The sequence below is a fragment of the Mus caroli genome, chromosome 1 (assembly GCF_900094665.2).
Source record: "Mus caroli chromosome 1, CAROLI_EIJ_v1.1, whole genome shotgun sequence".
In the NCBI taxonomy this organism is placed as follows: Eukaryota; Metazoa; Chordata; class Mammalia; order Rodentia; family Muridae; genus Mus; species Mus caroli.
Window position 1 is genome coordinate 31,581,855 of NC_034570.1, and position 18,156 is coordinate 31,600,010.

At 45.0% G+C, this 18,156-nt stretch overlaps 1 protein-coding gene across 3 annotated transcripts in view; it reads right to left on the reverse strand.

Annotated features, from left to right (window-relative positions):
- Tmem131 (transmembrane protein 131) overlaps positions 1–10,633 on the reverse strand; it is a 149,473-nt gene extending 138,840 nt beyond the window's left edge. For all 3 annotated transcript variants that reach the window (XM_021159927.2, XM_021159947.2, XM_021159938.2), the window contains exon 1: positions 9,953–10,633. In XM_021159927.2, coding sequence (XP_021015586.1) covers positions 9,953–10,127 — 175 coding nt within the window. In that variant the 5' untranslated portion in view covers positions 10,128–10,633. The remainder of the gene's footprint in view (positions 1–9,952) is intronic.
- Positions 10,634–18,156: the final 7,523 nt, after the last annotated feature.

Consider the following 18,156-nt stretch of genomic DNA (forward strand, 5'->3'; position numbering starts at 1 on the left):
AAGTGAGTGCCAGGACAGCCAGGGCTACACAGAGAAACCCTGTCTCGAAAAACCAAAAAAAAAAAAAAAGNAACTCCCTGCACCTAGAAGGCCACTGCTGCCTGCTGGCAGTGCTAACCACAACTACTCATACAAAGTAGCTCCCTGTATCTAGAACATAACCATGACCACTATTGCACCCCCAGAAAGAAACTCTCTGCATCTAGACCATGCCCTGGCCTGCTGGGTGCTGACCACCACTTGCTAACCAAGGAGCAGCATTTCAGAGGAACCTGGATCCACAGCAGCATTGTAAAAAGTGGTCCAGCTTTACCTGAGTGCTGCCTGAAAGCACCCTGCTCAACTAATTTGGGAATGACAAACTGCATCTCAAAGCATCTAGAAATGCAGGTGAGATATGCAAAGCACATCTGTGCATTAACAAACTCCCTCTAAAAATGTATCGCTCCCTTTACCATCATTATTCAACCAAGAAAACCCTGTCAGTCCTTACTATGTCTTCAGTACAGACTGCTCACACTCTATCAGTTACACTGAAGTTACCTTACACAAACTCCCAAACCTTACCGCAGAGGCAGTTTTTAGCTAGTGCATTCTTTGACACAAATGTAGTATTATAGCTATATCGAAAATTTAGTTTTTAAAAACATATCTGCTAGCAGATATCTGCTAGATAACTCAGCAGTTAAAAGCACTTTCTGCTCTCTGAAAGATCCAGGTTTAGTTCCTTGCTTCCACACCAGGTGGCTCCTGACTGGAACTGTAGCTCCAGGGGATCAGACACCCTCTGGCCCCTCAGGTATCTGCACGCACATGGGCACACAGCCCATGCAGGCATCTCTCCTCTCTGGTCCCCAGCCCCTGTCCATCTCCCTCTCTTCTCTTTCTCACTCTTACTCTTTCTCCCTATTTTTGTTTTTGTTGTTGGTGGTGGTAGGGTGTTTGTTTGTTTGTTTTTTGAGACAGCTAGATAATGTTTCACTATGTAGCCCTGGGCTAGAACTTACTATGTAGACCAGGCTGGCCTTGACTTGTAGTAATCTTCCTGCTTCCATGGTGTACACCACCATGTCCAGCTCATCAAAGGAAGCACTAACAGAATGAAAAGGCAGCATGTAGAACAAGAGACCATATTTGCAAGTCATCTGTCAAATAAAAGTTAATACCCGTAATATGTACAAAACTGTAACAAAACAATACCCCCCCCCATCAAAGCCTAGGCAAATGACTTAACAAGACATCTTTCTAGAGAATATGAACAAAAGGACAACAAGCACATAAAAAGATGCCCACAGATCTAATATCCAGAGACGTGAAAATAAAAAACACAATAGCCTATCATCACACACTTTCTACAATGGTCACTATTCAAAACAATAAGTGAATGAGTGAATGAATGAGTGAGTTACCACCAGTGTGTTGAAATTAGTACCTAGGTATATTTGTAAAATAGTGTGGCTACTTCAAAAAAATAAATAAATAAAGTGCATTCACTAAAAAATTAAAAATAAAGCTAGCATATGATGCAGAGCCTATTTCAGGTACACTTGAAGAAGCGAAAGGAAGCGCTTGAGGAGTACTGCACACCTGTCCTCGTGGCGTGAGTCGTGAAACCTAAAAGGCAGGGGCAGCCCAAGTGTCCATGGATGAGGGGACAGATGAAACAGGACATATGTCCACATTAAGGAGTGTTACTCTGCCTATGAAGGTTAAGAAACCACAGACAGCTTGGTGTCTGGAAGAGGAGCACAGGGCCTGGATGCGACTGCTAACTAACCCTGAGTAAACAGCTGGGCAGTGCATGCTTTCAATCCTGTCCCAACAGTCGGGGCAGGCCTCATCTAATCAGCAAGACCCAGGACCCAGTCTCAAAGCACAAGAGAGGGGGGGGCGGGGAGGGCATACTAGTGCACACTCCTAGCACTCAGGAGCCAAAAGCAGTCTGAACTCTGTGAGTTGAGACCAGCCAGGTCTACATAGTGAGTTCCAGGACAGCCAGAGCTACATAGTGAGACCCTGTCTCAAACAAACAAAGGAGAGAAAAGAAAAATCAAGGTGGGGAACCTAAGGATAACACCTGAAGTCGTCATCTAACTTCTACACGCACACATACACATATGCCCACATCCACATACATACATAACTGTACATACTTAAAAAAAACAGGCTAGAGGGTAATAGAGAGGGTAGAAAAGGCAAATACTGTGTATTCTCTACCATATACTGTGTGTATTCTCTAGCATATACTGTATATTCTCTACTATATACTGTGTATTCTCTTCTATATACTATGTATCCTCTACCATATTGGCATCAACAATACATAGTACTGAAATTCCTGCACATGACATAAAAACAGAGGGGAAGGAGGGAGAGGAAGGGTTGTGCATGAGCAAATAGTAACAAGGTAACATGACATCTGTGTATGAAAATGTCATAATGAGGGCTGGTGAGATGGCTCAGCCGTTAAGAGCACCGACTGCTCTCCCAAAGGTCCTGAGTTCAAATCCCAGCAACCACATGGTGGCTCACAACCATCCATAACGAAATCTGATGCCCTCTTCTGGAGTGTCTGAAGACAGCTACAGTGCACTTCCATATAATAAATAAATAAATATTTTTTAAAAGAAATGTCATAATGAAACCTATTATTTTGTACACTCAAAACTGAATAATAAAGAAACCAGGCTGAACATGGCTGAAGACAAATATTATCCCTGCACTCAGGAAGCTGAGGCAGTAAGACTGCTGAGTTCAAGTCTAGCCTGGGCTATAAAGATTCTGTCTCTTTAAAAAAAAAAAAAAAAAAAGCCACCCATGATGGCATATGCCTAGAATCATACCTATTCCATTTGGGATGCTGAAACAGTAAGGTTCCAAGTTCAAGGCTTAGCTAAGTTACCTAGCACACTCAAGTCCAACCTAGGCAACCTAGGGAGACCCTGACACAGTCAAAATACAAGTTAAAAAGAGCCAGAGTACAGCTTAGTGACAGGGCACTTACATAGCACCACCACGGCCATGGGTTCAATCCCTAGTACTGAGGAAAGCAAGGAGAAACTGTGGCTGCCTGCCTAGTGGTCCAGCACTATAGAGTCTCCAAAGGAGGTCCTAAGTCTGAGGCCAGCCTGGCCCACACAGGGAGAAATGGAAATTCCCACACATGCTACAACACAAGCTTCACAGACATTATGCCAAACAAAATAAAACAAGCCAAAAAGACAGTGCTGCGAGAGTCCACTTATATGTTATGCAGCTCTCATCAAATTCAGACACTGTGGCCAGGATGGGGGAGTAGTGGAGAGAAATGGGAGTTGTTTATAGGCAAAGGGTTTCCAATGATGCTTGATAAAAGAGTTCTGGGGACCTACTGCACAACATGCAAATAAACTTAATGTCACTGACTGAACGCCTAAAACGATTAATATGATAAATCTTGTGGGATTTCATTACAAAAAGACATACAAACAATGCAAGCTTTACACTCTTATCATGACAGAACATGTCAAGGGTCCTCTTAGACCTTAGACATTTTTCAAAACTTTGTCCCATGTATGGTAGCAAGCTGAATGAAGCAAAGTGAAGCTTCTCAAATGTCTATGTAAGAAAAACCAAAGCGGGCCGGGTGTGGTGGCACATGCCTTTAATCCCAGCACTAGGGAGGCAGAGGTAGGCGGATTTCTGAGTTCGAGGCCAGCCTGGTCTACAGAGTGAGTTCCAGGACAGCCAAGGCTACACAGAGAAACCCTGCCTCGAAAAACCAAAAAAAAAAGAAAAAGAAAAACCAAAGCAAAGCCGGGCGTGGTGGCACATGCCTTTAATCCCAGCACTAGGGAGGCANAAAAAAAAAAAAAAAAAAAAAGAAAGAAAGAAAGAAAGAAAGAAAGAAAGAAAGAAAGAAAGAAAGAAAGAAAGAAAAGACCAAAGCATTAGAACCAAGCTTCTGCTGAAACCCTGGGGTTCAAACTCACATCTCAAAGAGACTTCGTTCACTAGTTTTCTAGCAAAGCAAAATCTCTCTGACCGGGCTGGAGAGATGGCTCAGCAGTTAAGAGCATTGATTGCTCTTCCAGAGGTCATGAGTTCAAATCCCAGCAACCACATGGCGACTCATCTGTAATGAGATCGGGTTCCCCCTTCTGGTGTGTCCGAAGATAGCTACAGTGTACTTATATATAATAAATAAATAAATTTTTAGAAAAAAAAATCTCTGGCCATGGTGGCGCCTGCCTGCAATCCCAGCACTCAGGAGGCTGAGGCAGGAGAATAAGAAGTTGGAAGCCAGCCTGGGTAACACAGTTAGTACTCTATCTCAAAGTCAAACAGTGAACAACACAGCAAATTCTACTACTCCCAGCCTTTGGATTCTCTTTAGTATGTTTTAATCTAGGACAAACTTCCAAGAACAATGCCCAGGTCTAGACAAACCCGTCATTCCAAAAAGAGACGGGGAGAATTTGCAGAATGCAATATTGTTTAACTCAAACAGCAAAAACAGGCTTCTAACTCATCAAATGCAACAACCAGTAGCTACCAATAGCAGACATTCAATACCCTGGGCTGTCCACTAATAGCAAAGTGTCTTTTTAAGAATTCTGATGATCCAGAATGGGCTATGAGCATTTTAATGTTCACCAAGTTGACAGAATATGACTACTGAAATTCAAGGAATTAGCTGGGTGTAGTGGCACACAGCTTTAATCCCAGCAATCTACTCCAGTTCAAGACCAGTCTACACAGCTAGTTCCATGACAGTCAGAGAGAGACCTAGTCATAGAAAATACAATGACAAAACCAACTAACTGGTGCACTGACATGCTCCATCTGTCTCCAGTGAGAACTTAGCATCCCACATGCAAGCATGCGTGCTCACTGGGAACCACATGGTTCGGCTCAGGGAAACAATGCTTGCAGGGAATCCTAGCCTCACCAGTTACCAGCTATTCCCTGAGTACTACACCAGCCTCACTATTTTGAGGATCTGAAAATGTTAAAAGTCCTGGAGTCAAGGCAGCGATGTCTATTATTTATTTACTGTAATCATTTGTTTGCTGTGCACCTGTGTGGGGTGCTGTGCATGAATGCAGGGGAGCATCCGATCTCCCGGGGGAGGAGTTACGGGCAGCTGGGAGCCTCCCACATGGGTGACTGAAACCTAATGTGGGTCCACCAGAGTATACACATTCCTAACCCTGAGCTATCTCTCCAGGCCCAGCAGTGAAGGGTCAGATAAGTATAACAACTCATTCTAGCCATAAGCGGAAGCAACACGTGGGAAAGGAAAAATGGTGTCACCCAATATCCTACTGTCACGTTTCCTAAGGACAACTACATCTGAGGATTTTTACCTATTTTTGACTCTAAACTCCAAGTCATCAGTTAAAAAAAAAAAGGAAGGTGAGATCATTTCATGCAAATCTTCATTCAGAGCTATGTCCGCGCTACTCCAGGAGAAGGAGGCTGTGGGATCACTTAACTGACTGCTGATGTAAAATGAATGAATAGATACCACATGCTTGAAAAGAACAGGACTGGGGCTGGGGAGATGGCTCAGTGGGGAAGAGCACCGACTGCTCTTCCAAAGGTACTGAGTTCAAATCCCAGCAACCACATGGTGGCTCACAACCACCCATAATGAGATCTGATACCCTCTTCTGGTGCGTTTGAAGACAGCGACAGTGAACTTATACTAATAAATAAATCTTTGGCCGGAGCAAGTGGGGTTGACCAGAGCAAGCAGAGGTCCTAAATTCAATTCCCAACAATCACATGAAGGCTCACAACCATCTGTACAACTAAACTGTGTACTCATATACATAAAATAAATAAATCTTAAAAAAAAAAAAGAAAAGAAAAGAACAGGACTGCACAGGAACAGCAAACACTAAGAGGCAGGAGGCTGTGTCCCAGGCACCCTGAGCTGAACGATGGAGGTCGTAGGAAGAGCTGACCAAAGGAGGGGTCACAGGCATTGGCACCACCTAGTAAAGGGTCAAGACTGAGTTCAATGTGGCCGAAGAATAACACAGCACTAATAACAACTGGGAAATGGAAGGCAGTGTAAACTAATCCTGCCCAGACTTTAGTGTATGCTGTTGGCCAGACACACAGATGCAGACAGACACCATCCAACTGGCACATGCAGAACAGTGACAGCTGGCTAGGACACAGTAACAACCAAGAAGTACAAAGTCCATTCCTCACATAAGGCACAAGCTGCTCTCAACAGACAAAATAGAGAATTCAGACCCCTTGGTTTGGCAAGCCAAAAAGAAATCTCAAGCCACAAGCGAGAGCATGTCTAAGATACTGAGAACCCAGTAAAGACAAATTGACGGTGCCGCCGAGAGGAACATGTTTTATCAAGAGTCTGGGTAACAAATTAGATGATTTTACAACTGCCTCCAAAGCTCATCTCTTCAGAGGTGCCTATGAGGGAGGACTCACTGTAAGAATTTACAGGGAGAGATACTGAAAAGAGAAGATGCTTATCAGAAAACAAAGGGCATTCTTCCCCACTATAGGGCTCCGATGTTTCTGACTACTAAACAGCTTTTAGAAAAAAGCAAACAAGCTCACTCATAGAGTGCTCATTCTGTACCACCCTATTTAACAGGCTCTAAATTAAAATGTAGCCATTCCACCCAGAGGGCAAAACACCCCACTCTCCTTAAAATGTAGCTTTACATTAGAAAGTGCACATCTCTCTAATCGATTCTATGAGCCCAAGACAGACAAATCACTAACAGGCTTTTATCTCCCTTCTTCGGGCCTTCAGTCCTAAGCAATGGATTCTTATGCTTTGCATAGAGAATACCATTTTCTGTATATGACACAAATACAGCTGAAAATAAAAGTTATGCATGAAACCATCACACATGGGCAGAAAATAAATAAATAAGTGTCTTAATAACACTACAGACTTAGGCTTGCCTTTAACTACCAATTAATGGAAACACACAAGGCCTTCAGATTCAAGCTGTCACCGAATGAAGCAGTCCAAAAATCAGCCCCAAGCTTTATGTACTAGGTAAGTAAATGGTAAGTTTAGAGTAAGTCAAAAGGCACCACACCTTCCAAAATCCACTTTACAATGAAATGAATAAGATATTTTAAAAACTTATCACCTTTAATCCCAGCACTTGAGAGGTAGAGGCAAGCGGATTTCTGAGTTCGAGGCCAGCCTGGTCTACAAAGTGAGTTCCAGGACAGTCAGGGCTACACAGAGAAACCCTGTCTCGAAAAAAAAAAAAAAAAAAGATTCCATCAAGTCATAACATATATGTACCTTCACTGTGCATATTTTAATAATTTATTTTATTACAGAGAGACAGAAAGAGACTTTCTTGTTTTCAGTATGTAAATGTTACTCTCAAGAAAACTCATGGCACTAACCAAGTTATCTGTAGTAATTATAGTGACTTTCTGTCTGACAACTATCTCAAAGTCTTTACAAACATTCAAGTGAAATCAAAGGTCCCTTTCCTCTGGACCAGAGATAACACACTTCACAGATCAGTTAAGATGGGTGCTAAGATATCTTAAGACAAGGAATGGCTCCTGTAGTCATGTGGTTCAAACACTCAGAACCCCATCAGGAGATCCAGCTTTGCCTGTAGCTTTCCCTTAGGAGACAGGGACTTTTACTTTGTCTTGACTTTCTAGGAAATTCTACTGCAATGAAGGAAAAAATATACAAACATACAAAATACCCAGAGAACTACCACTGAATTTGCTGGTAGACCCCTTCGTGGAAAGGTCAAACTATATTACTTGACACAGAAGATCCTCAGGGAGTAAAGAGATAAACTAAACTTAGCTATTGTTATAAGTCTGACCAAACTTCCTGAAAACAAAAACAAAAACAAAAAAACAAGAAACAAAAACCAAAAACTCAACAGCACTGGGGGCAAATGTTATATTAGTGCTACGTCAGAGGCCAAAGACATTGTGTCACAGTCCTGGGTGAAAATCAATTCCATTTTCTCTACTTATTCAAACTAAAAACATGACTGGAATTTGATCTAGAAGCAGCATGTTTTGAGAGTAGAACATTTATTGAGAAAGTTTTTGGAACGTTTGATTAAAACCAGACCTATTTATGAGAGACTAAGTCATATGATCTATATTAATATAAATACTCCTAATATCTTACTTAAATAACTATTTGGTCCATACAAATTGTTCCCCCAGATACTGCATAACCACAAAAGCTGTCTGATTCAGCCAGGCCCAGTGGCTGGTTCAATCACTTCCTTTCATACTTTACACCCTGGCAGCTATTCTACAGGCTCATCCCTTATATATATTTATGAATATTAGAGAGGTGCGTGGACATGTAAATTATGCAAATGGAAATACACAAATATATTTTAGACTAATGTCTTCAAACAATAACTTTATTTGCTTAACTGTACCCCCCAAATTAGTGTATAAAATGACAATTGAAAAATAATACACTTTAGAAGGATAATGAAAACTTAGATCCAATCACTACTTCAGTTCCCAGTTCGTGAGACTCAAAAGCACCTAGCTAGGCGCCTATACCACACCAGGCGATCACTAGCAAAGCCAAGCCAAGCCAAGCCAAGCAAAGCAAAGCAAAGCAAAGCAAAGCAAAGCAAGTGCCCCTCTAGGTCACAGTGAAGCACACAAGTACACATGCCCACTCAATTATCAAACTATAAAAGGTCCACTCAACACACCATGGCCACCCATGACAACACTAAACTCACAGGGGATCATAAATAATAAGAACTATGACAATCTCAGGCCTAACCATCTTAAAGCAGCATTTTTTAATGTTTAAAGTAATCTTGCCTCTGCCAAATCCCTGCTTGCCTGTTAACCAGGCTGACTCTGTCTATAGAGTTAAGTGAGAGAATATAATGTCTCTGAGGAAAATAAATAATAAACCCACACAGAGTTGCACTTTAAGGCTAATCTGGTTTACTTTACAGCTGCTAGCCAGTAACAGCGACTTTATAACCATACAGGAAAACAACAATAATCTAACTAGTTTTCTTCTTAGGGAAAAAAAAAAAAAAAAGCAGCTTTCACTGTGAATTAATTCATGAAGGCTCTGTGACAGGCTCCCACTTCTCCTTGGGCTCACGTTCAGAAGCAGGTAGTCCAGAACACCCCCATCCCCAAATCAGTCTTGATCTTCAAGACTGCAAAGTAATTTCTGATCTTGTCAAAGTACCAGTTTTACAGCCTTACAATATTAGAGGAGTTATTAAAACTGGAGTGCGGCTTCAATTGTGAGTTACAGGTGAAGGGTGTGCAAGCTGGGAACTTGACATTCGTTTCTAAGGGCTCACACATCAAAGAGAAAGGCACCGAATTACGTGAGGATATTAAAGCAGAAATGGAAACCGGCTTCCAGTAGCTTACTAGAGGCAAATGAGAGTATATTTAGGGCTAATAACAAACGATCCTCCATACCGCAAAGGGATAGAGAAGAATACTAAAGAAACAAGAGCCTCTTCAAAAAGATGTCCCAGCAAATAGAAATTTTATAAGCCGTGTATTGAAGCCTTTCCACCAGTCTCACTTTTTTTTTTCTTTTTTTTTTAACCACCGCATTTTAAAGTGAGCTCGGTCCGCATGCCCAAATTAAAACCTGACAAAGGGAAAACAAGAAAAGCGTCCCGCGATCGACCTAGCAGGAGCCACCAAGAAGCCTAAAAGCGGGGTGCCTCCTCGCATAGCGGGCCAAGTGGCAAGAACCTACGAGAGAGCTCGGGAAGTTTTATGGGCACTGACAGCAGACGAGGGAAAGACCGGGACACGGTGAGGGGAAGGAATCGCGGCGCACGGCCGACGCGGCAGCTCGCCGAACCCCGAGTCGCCGGCTCGGGACGGGGCTCGATCCAGCAACTTCGCGCCGGCGCCCGCCGCGGGCCTCCCTCTGGCGCCCGCCGCCCACCGCCCGCCGCCGGCAACCCACCTTCCTTCTCGGCCCGCGCCGCGGCCACCACGAGGGTCATCACCAGGTGCAGCGCTCCTAGGAGGGCCGCGGCTGCTCTCCAAGGACCCCCGCCTCGGCCAGCCGCGGGCTCCAGCCCGGCCGCGGAGGACGTGGAGGCGGCGGCGGCTGCTGCTCCTCCCGCCCGCTTCCCCATCCTGGCCGGCCGGGGGCCGCCAAGCTCGAGGTCCTGCGCGACCCTTCTCCGCGAGGCGACGGCAGCGGCGCGGGAGCCGTGGTCCGGGCTGTGGCCGCGGTGCCCGAGGAGAGAGCGGTTGTGGGCCCAGGGCTCGGGCTCCCGGCGTGGGTCTGGGTCGGTGCGTGCGTGGGAGCGAGAGTGTCAGTCACAGCCTCGGCATCGGCATCGCCTACGAAGAGCCGGAACGGAGAGGCCGCGGGTCAGGCACGGCGGGCGGCCATACTGGAAACGGGCAAGGGCCGCGGGCCCCGGCGCTAGCTTCTAAGGGGCGGGGCAGAGCGCAGGGGCCCGCCCCCTCCGTGCCAATACCTGGGCGGCCCGCCGGTTCGCGTGTTCGCCGTGGACTCCGTGAGCTCCGACTCCTCGCCTCGCCCTCAGAATCACACGGGCTTCACCGGCCGGACGGGCCGGGCGGGCCAACCGCACCCTGTCACCGCCGCACGGCCCGGGAGAAAGAGGGAGAGGGATCCGGGCCGGCCAGGAGTTAAGATGGCGGCCAGAGCTTCAAGGAGGCAGTGACGGCAGTCACGTGGGAGACGGGGTAGCCACGCTGCGCAGCCGCTTTGGTGCGTGGGCGGGGCCCGGCCGCGCCTCCGACGCCGGGACAAACCCGGGTCTAGTGGTACTGCAATGTCCGAGCCTTCCAGAGGGCTGAGTGCGCATCCGGAGCCCAGCGCCGACAGTCCGTGCCAGTGATTTCTCGGGTCGCACCTCTGCCCCTCGATGGCTTTGACGTGGGGAGTGTTCAGGGTCCGATTCAATTTCTTGCAGTGCTTCCTTAAGAACGGTGGACCCGCTCTCTTTACGTTTGTGTCTTCCAAAGCGTACCCAAGAGGGACTTAATGGAACCCTGGTACCTCTTGTTCACAGGAAGCCCTTTTTATGCTGTTTCTTTGCTTGCTTGTATTTGGAAACTTACTGTGTGTGCAAAAAGCATCAGTTGGGGTGGGGTGGGGGAACAAGGCGAGGTGTGCCAGAAACCAGACTGGGTTTTCTCTGTCTTGGAATGATCAATATGTTTCTATGCGCATACTCCTTTCAAAGGCCAAAATCAAACATGGTGTGTCTTAGTCTCCTGTAAGAAGCACCTCATGTCTCCCAGGTTAAAGTTTGAGTGTGTGTGTGTGTGTGTGTGTCTGTGTTTCTGTGTGTCTGCTCACTACAAGTCTTAATCTAGGCCCTTTGGGGAAGGGGAAGGAAGGATATTGTCACAGTTTGGTAGCCTGGTCACTTCCCCTCCAGAGCCTAGCCCCAGTCTTTTTTGCTTTTCTCAGCTTTTGGTTGAGTTAGTCGATCTATTTAAAAGGCCACATTTGCCTATTGCATGTCTTAGAACAAGCTAGAAAAGAAAATAGGATTTCAGAAAACCTTTTTAAAAAGATACTCAGCGTTCTTCCTTCTGCTGTCATCCTGGTTGTGAAGCAAACATGTAAATTAATAATACATTTTGAAGGTGTCCTCACCCCTGATGACTTTTGGTTTGCCCCCCCACCCCCACCCCCAAGGCATTCTCCTTTTGTAGCCTAGGTTGACCTAGAACTCACTGTGAGCCCAGGCTGGAGTGGAACTCACTGTGTTCCTTAAAAGTCAGTAGAATACTGGGATTAGAGGCATGTGCCACCATCCCTGACTGCTGTTTTAAAGAACATTAATTTTTTTAATACTAGCACTGAATTTAAGTTAATGGTTTTCAGTGCTGGATATCCAACCCAGGGCTTAAATTTTCTTCTTAATGTAATGAAATCTCAATAATTATCTCTAAACTGGCTTTTGAAATGTGCCTAAGGTAAGAGATTTATATGGAAGGTTTCTAACACTGGGAGAAATTAAGCCCAAGGAAATGTAAGTACTTCACTGGGTCATAGTTTAGCTTCCAGGGTGCTGGCAATAGCCCTTCCTCCACTGCCAAACTCTAGGCAAACAAGTCCCTCCAACCTTGAAGAGTTTACTTCTCTAAAGCAGGCATCGACCGCATTCCATATTAGCCCTAGGCTCAAAAGCCCCTTGGGAAACAATTTGCATGTGTCATTGGCGCTTGAACATATACGAACATGTTCAGCAGAGGTCAGCGTCTCATGAATCTACTGCCTCTGCAGTGGGCCCTTTTTCTTAACACAAGTTCTTTCCAAGACCCTATACCTAACTGTGTATTTTTGAGCTGTGTTCTTATTTTTAAATGGCTCCTTGGAATACTTGAACAGGCTTTTACCTGACTCTTTAGAGTCAGCATTTGGGCAGGGGCAGCCCTAACAGGCAAGGTAGTCTTAGGCCGGCCTGTCCTCAGTAACACCAATTAAAGAGACAATTAAGTGAAAAGCAGGGCAAAGAGATTTATTCAGTGGCCACAGTGGGAAGAGGAGGATTAAAGTTCCCCAGCCCCCTCTTAGCAGTGTTTAACACAGGTTTAAGTCTAAACTGAGGGCAAGAGGTAGTCATACATAAGCAGTCTTGATCAAGGCTTGCCTCTGCCCATTTCTTTCTATAGTCTCCTTGCAAAGTGATCTGAGGAGCTATCCAAATTGTGACAAATCTCTTCCTGGGAGATCTCCTCCCGAGGCTGGCACCCAGGTCTCAGCCTTTCACTTCCCTCATCGGGATATTTCTGGGGAAATTCCAATTCCTTGGGGTCCATCGTTTGAATAGTCTGATTGCCAAAGGGAGTGGTTCAAGAGCCTTTTAGATTATCTTTGCCAAGATGGTTCTGGTAGGACTCACCACTGTGAAAACCTTCCCTGTGCCTGATGGACACTGGCAGTGTCATACCTAGAGGGTATGACAAGGCCAAGAGGAATGTACTAGAGTAACCTTTGGATGTTAGCAAGATCTGGACATCGCAGGTGGAGGCTACTTGCTGGTAAAAGTCAGGGAAAACTCTCGAGCCGCTGGTTCTTATCCCTGGGATCGGCCACAGCAGGGAACTTGTTGCCGTACCCCAGGTCTGTAACATTCTAAACAGGATAAACTCAGTCATCAACTCTCTGGGCGATTTTTGATACATCCTCCAAACAGAAAACTCGAGATTTATTAGCACTGGCCACTTGAGGTTGTGGAGTCTCTGAATCTTTTGTTGTTCATTTTTGATCTCTACCCAAATTAGGGAATCACCACTGGAGACAGCAGGTCAAGGGATTCCAGTTCATGTTGGTTTACATCGGAGCACTCCACTTCATTAGCACTGTTGATGCTAATGAATGTTAGTCAGTTTTGCTGACTTCTGTTTACTGGTCTGTAAAATGGGTATTATGAACTGCCTAATAAGTTAAAAAATTAAGCAGAGTATGTTGCAAGAAAAAAAAAAGTTTGGAAGAGGTGGGAGGGAGGACAGAAAAGTGGGTGGACTTGATCAATGCATGTCCAAAAATATTACATGCTAATGTCTACAGCTTGGAAAGGTCAGTAGTTAGAGTTTTTCTTTTTCTTTTTTCTTTTTTTAAATTACATTTAGTGTGTGTGTGTGTGTGTGTGTGTGTGTGTGTGTGTGTGCATGTGTGGAGGTGAGAAGACATCTTGGGAAAGTTGCTTCTGTCCTACCACCATGGTCCTGAGACTTGAGCTCAGCTCATCAGTTTGGGCAGCAAGTGCCTTTACTTGCTGAGCCATCTCACAGCCCCAAGAGTAACAATTTTTCTATTTTCTGGGGTTGTGTTACTGTAGTGCACATGTAGAGGTCAGAACATACCTTTGGTTCAGTTCTCCCCTCCCCTGGCACGTCAGGGACAGAGATAAGGTCATCTAGATAAGCAGCAGGGTGCCCTTACCTGCTGAGCACTCTCTCCGGGCCCAAATTATAGGTTGTTTGTATTTTAAATAAGAATAAAATGTATGTGTAAAACTTATAATGTCTGGCTCAAGGAAGAGTCACAAAAATAGTTATTAATGATTATCTAGTTTCCAAAACACTATATTAAACAGTAAGTCTTTTTATAAACAAAAAACAAAAAACACTAACCAGTTTATACCCCAAAATACACCCCAGAATATTTAAGGGGAATCCCCACCTCAGGTCAGAGCCAAAGCCCTCATGATGGCTCCCACAGCTCCACACATCCGGGTTCACCATGGTCCTTGATGGCTGTTCCTCCTGCATCCTCTAGGCAAGGTGTAGCTCAGTGTCTTTGGCTGCTACCATACTGGCTACACCAGGGCCTACTTACTAGGTTCTTCTCCCTGAAGCACCCCTACCTCCTCACCAACGCACCATTGATTGCCCCCCTGTGTGTATGTATGTGTGTATTAGTATTCTTATATATTTGAGCACACACACACACACACACACACACACACACGAAGACAGAAGCAGGAAGGAAGATAGTGTTGGGATCCCTGGAGTCCTGTGTCTCTGGCTCCCCAAGTGATGCACACATGCACTTGGTTCCCTGCCACTCAATGCTACCCACATCTCCAGGTGCAGCTTTACATACTAGCCTGCCTCCTGCCTCTGCTGTTTCCACGCACTTGTCTCACAGTCACCTTAAACTGGGATGACCTCTAATCTTCCCTTCCCCAAGCCTACTCCACCCACCACTGTTCTTATCTCCAGGGCAACTCCAGCCCTCAAGTTGTTCAGTGAAAAAAAACAAACAAACTATGCATTGCACTCTGTTCAGTCCCAAACTGCTTGTGGCCTCTCCTGCCCGGCTCTGTTACCGGCTCTGCCATTTCCCTGAATTCCAGCTAAAGCAGGATAGATCTCCACATCCACCTGGAAAAGGGAAAATTTCCACTACTGGCCTCAGCCCTTGAGACATCATCACCTTGGAATGCGCTGCTGCAGTACCTGGTTCTGACCAACTGGAGCTGATCAGGGAACGAACCAGAATTCTTGAGTGACCCCACTATGGGTCCTTATTTGATCCAATTGCAGACTTTTTCCAGTCCTTTGAGCAAAAGGATCTGTCATTGTTATTTTGTCCTACCCAGAATTTTCTATCCTCAATTAGCATAACCACTAGGGACCACCCTCCCTCCCTCTGTCTTCCCTCTTTTCCATCACTAAAGGAAACCTTGACTTTTCCCAACTCACAAACTGCTTCTCCAGCAAGTGCCTTTGATTTGTATGCATCCGTGTAGTTTGGGTGGCCTGTGTTTTATACTTGACACTCCTGCAGAGGTCCCATCTCAGGGTCAAAGCCAAAGAGCTTCTGATGGCTCCAGAAGCTACACGATCTGTCTCACCATAGTCTTTGACAGCTGTCCCTTCTTCACACCTCCTGGCTTTGTGAATCGTGTCTCTGGCCACTGCCATGCTGGTCACCCCAGGGCCTACTTTCTAGGTAATCCCTCTACCCAAATCACCTCTGCCTCCTCACCAGCACACCACAGACTACTCCCCTTGTCTTCAGTTGTCTCTGTCCATGTGTTCTATTGTATGAACAAAGCCCACAGCAATGGAGAGACTAAGTGAGAAGCCACACAGCCTATTGTCTCTAATCTTCAATCTACAGTGCCATCTGCTCAGACTAAGCCCTAGACTTTGTGATCTGATTGGTTTCTTGGAGTAACAACAGCATACAGGACACCTTCCAAAGGATAAGGCAAAATTGGAGAAACAGGTTCCCCCCTTGGTGGGTTGCCGTGGCTGTTACTCTTTTAAACAAGAGAAAAGCCGAATTCATAAAGCTTAAGCTTTAAGCCTGTTCCATTATGTAAATTACCCTACGGATGCCCTTGATAGGGCTAATAATTGGGATCCTCTGCAGAGGACTGCACGCTGCAGTCCACATTAACAGTGATTCCTCCTATCAGAACAGCGGTACTTAATTGTTTTTGTTGTTCTTATTTGAGACAGAGTCTTGCTTAGAAGCCCAGGCTAGCCTCAAACTCATGACAATCCTGTGTCAGCTTCCCAAATGCTGGAGTTCTAGGCAGAAGCTATGGTGCTGGGCTCCTATCTGAGTATCTTTCTATTTATATATTCCTCAATGAAATCAAATTCCTTTCCAGTTTACAAGCCCACATGAACTAAGATCTTGTCTATGACCACAACCATGCCCATGACCCACCTTCACTAACAAACACATCACTCAGAAATAATATCAGAGAAAAACAACTAATGGCAATGGCCACAGGTTAACAAGAGTTTGAAACCAGGCAGGCTGGCAGGGCACTGGGGAAGCCGAAGCAGGAGGAGGACTGTCACAAGTTCAAGGCCATCCTAGTCTACATAGTGAGTTTCAGGCCAGTTTCAGTATTACTAGTCATACTCTATTTCAAAACCCCCCAAACAACCAATCAAATAAATATTAACCGGAAAAGGCTCAGCAAATGATCTGTGCAAGTTCTTGAGGGGGGTATTTTGTTTAAAAAAGTTTTCTTCACTGTTTGCTTAGAAGGTGAGAAATGATCTCATAATTAATGATTTTAAATTAGCAAATACAATGCATATTTGCTCACCACGTGTGGCCGAGATAATTTGTAACAATGTATCCATTGTGGGATGACTTCACAAAGCTAATGAACACGCAGCATTACCTCACACACTTACTTATTTTTCTGAGTAGGAACACTTAGAATCTATCCCCTTCGCAGGCTTCAGCGTGTAACTTACTGTTAACTCTAGTTCCCATCACTGTTAGAAAGGTTTGAAGCTCTGCGCCAGTCTCTGATCTCCATAAAGTATGTCCTGACAATTTGTGGAAAACACGGAGCTGCTATGTCTGTGGGAGAAAATGCTAGTTTGGACAATATAGTTTGACTTGTGGATAACCGTAACTCTCAAGGTCACTGAGAGCCCCTGGAGCGACATAAGAAATACCTCTAGCAATGGGGAAAACAAATGGCAGGAACTACTTTTCCATGTTTAGTGAGGCTGGCTTTGAGAACACCCTTTTCACGTTGGCCGTGGTATGACTAATATTTGGCCTTACCCAATTTCAGCTTCCACGATTTCCTACCCTTAACAGTGATTAAAAAAAAAAAGTGAATAGGTTAGTGGTAAGGCCTGAATGGACCTAGTCCCAAGGAGATGAGTAGTGCAAACACACACTCACTAGTAACAGTGTTACAACAGTGATTATTGCCAAAAAGGGAAACCAGGCCCAGAAATTCTAGGACTGATCCAAGATAACGGCAGAGCAGAGACACAACTCCTGGTCTAGGGTCATGCCTTCTGTTCCGTCTTCAGGGCCAATTAATGGAAAGGTTTGTGTGTCTGTGGGGTTTTATTTGGCAAAGTGCTTTTATAATTATTAAAGGTGAAAGAATTAAAAATGCCCTGCCCTACAGAAATGACGGCAAAAGATCAATTAAGGAATATCATAAGAGCTGGGTGTGGTGGCGCACACCTTTAATCCCAGCACTTGGGAGGCAGAGGCAGGCGGATTTCTGAGTTCAAGGCCAGCCTGGTCTACAGAGTGAGTTCCAGGACAGTCAGGGCTACACAGAGAAACCCTGTCTCGAAAAACCAAAAGAAAAAAAAAAAAGGGAATATCCTAAGAGGTGAATGAGGGGCTGGAGAATCGGCTCAGCAGTTAAGAGCACTGGCTGCCCTTCCAAAAGACTGGGGTTCAGTTCCCAATAGCCACATGGCAGCTTCTGATTGTCTGCAACTCCAATGCCAGGAGACCCAACAACCTCATGCAGACATACAAGCAAGGGAAACACCAGTTCACATTCAATAAATCATTAGAAATGGATCAAAAACACCACGGTGAATGAAAGGACTCCCCAGTCGGGTTTTCACTAAAACACACTCAATTGTTGTCTGGAGGTTTCTGAAATCAACTAAAACCCAAGTGTTTTTATCTGTGTTGTGGAGGATGGTTTTGCTCACTAGTTTTTGTCAGCTTCACATAAACTAGAGTTACCCGGGAAGAGAAAACATCAACTGAAGAATTGCCTCCATCAGATTGGCCAGTGGGAAAAATCTCTAGGGCATTTTCTTGATTAATAATTGGTACAAGAGAGCCCAGCCTCCTATGGGAAATGCCACCCCTGGCAGGAGTGCTAGATTATATAAAAGGAGCGAGCCAGAGCCATGGGGAGCAAA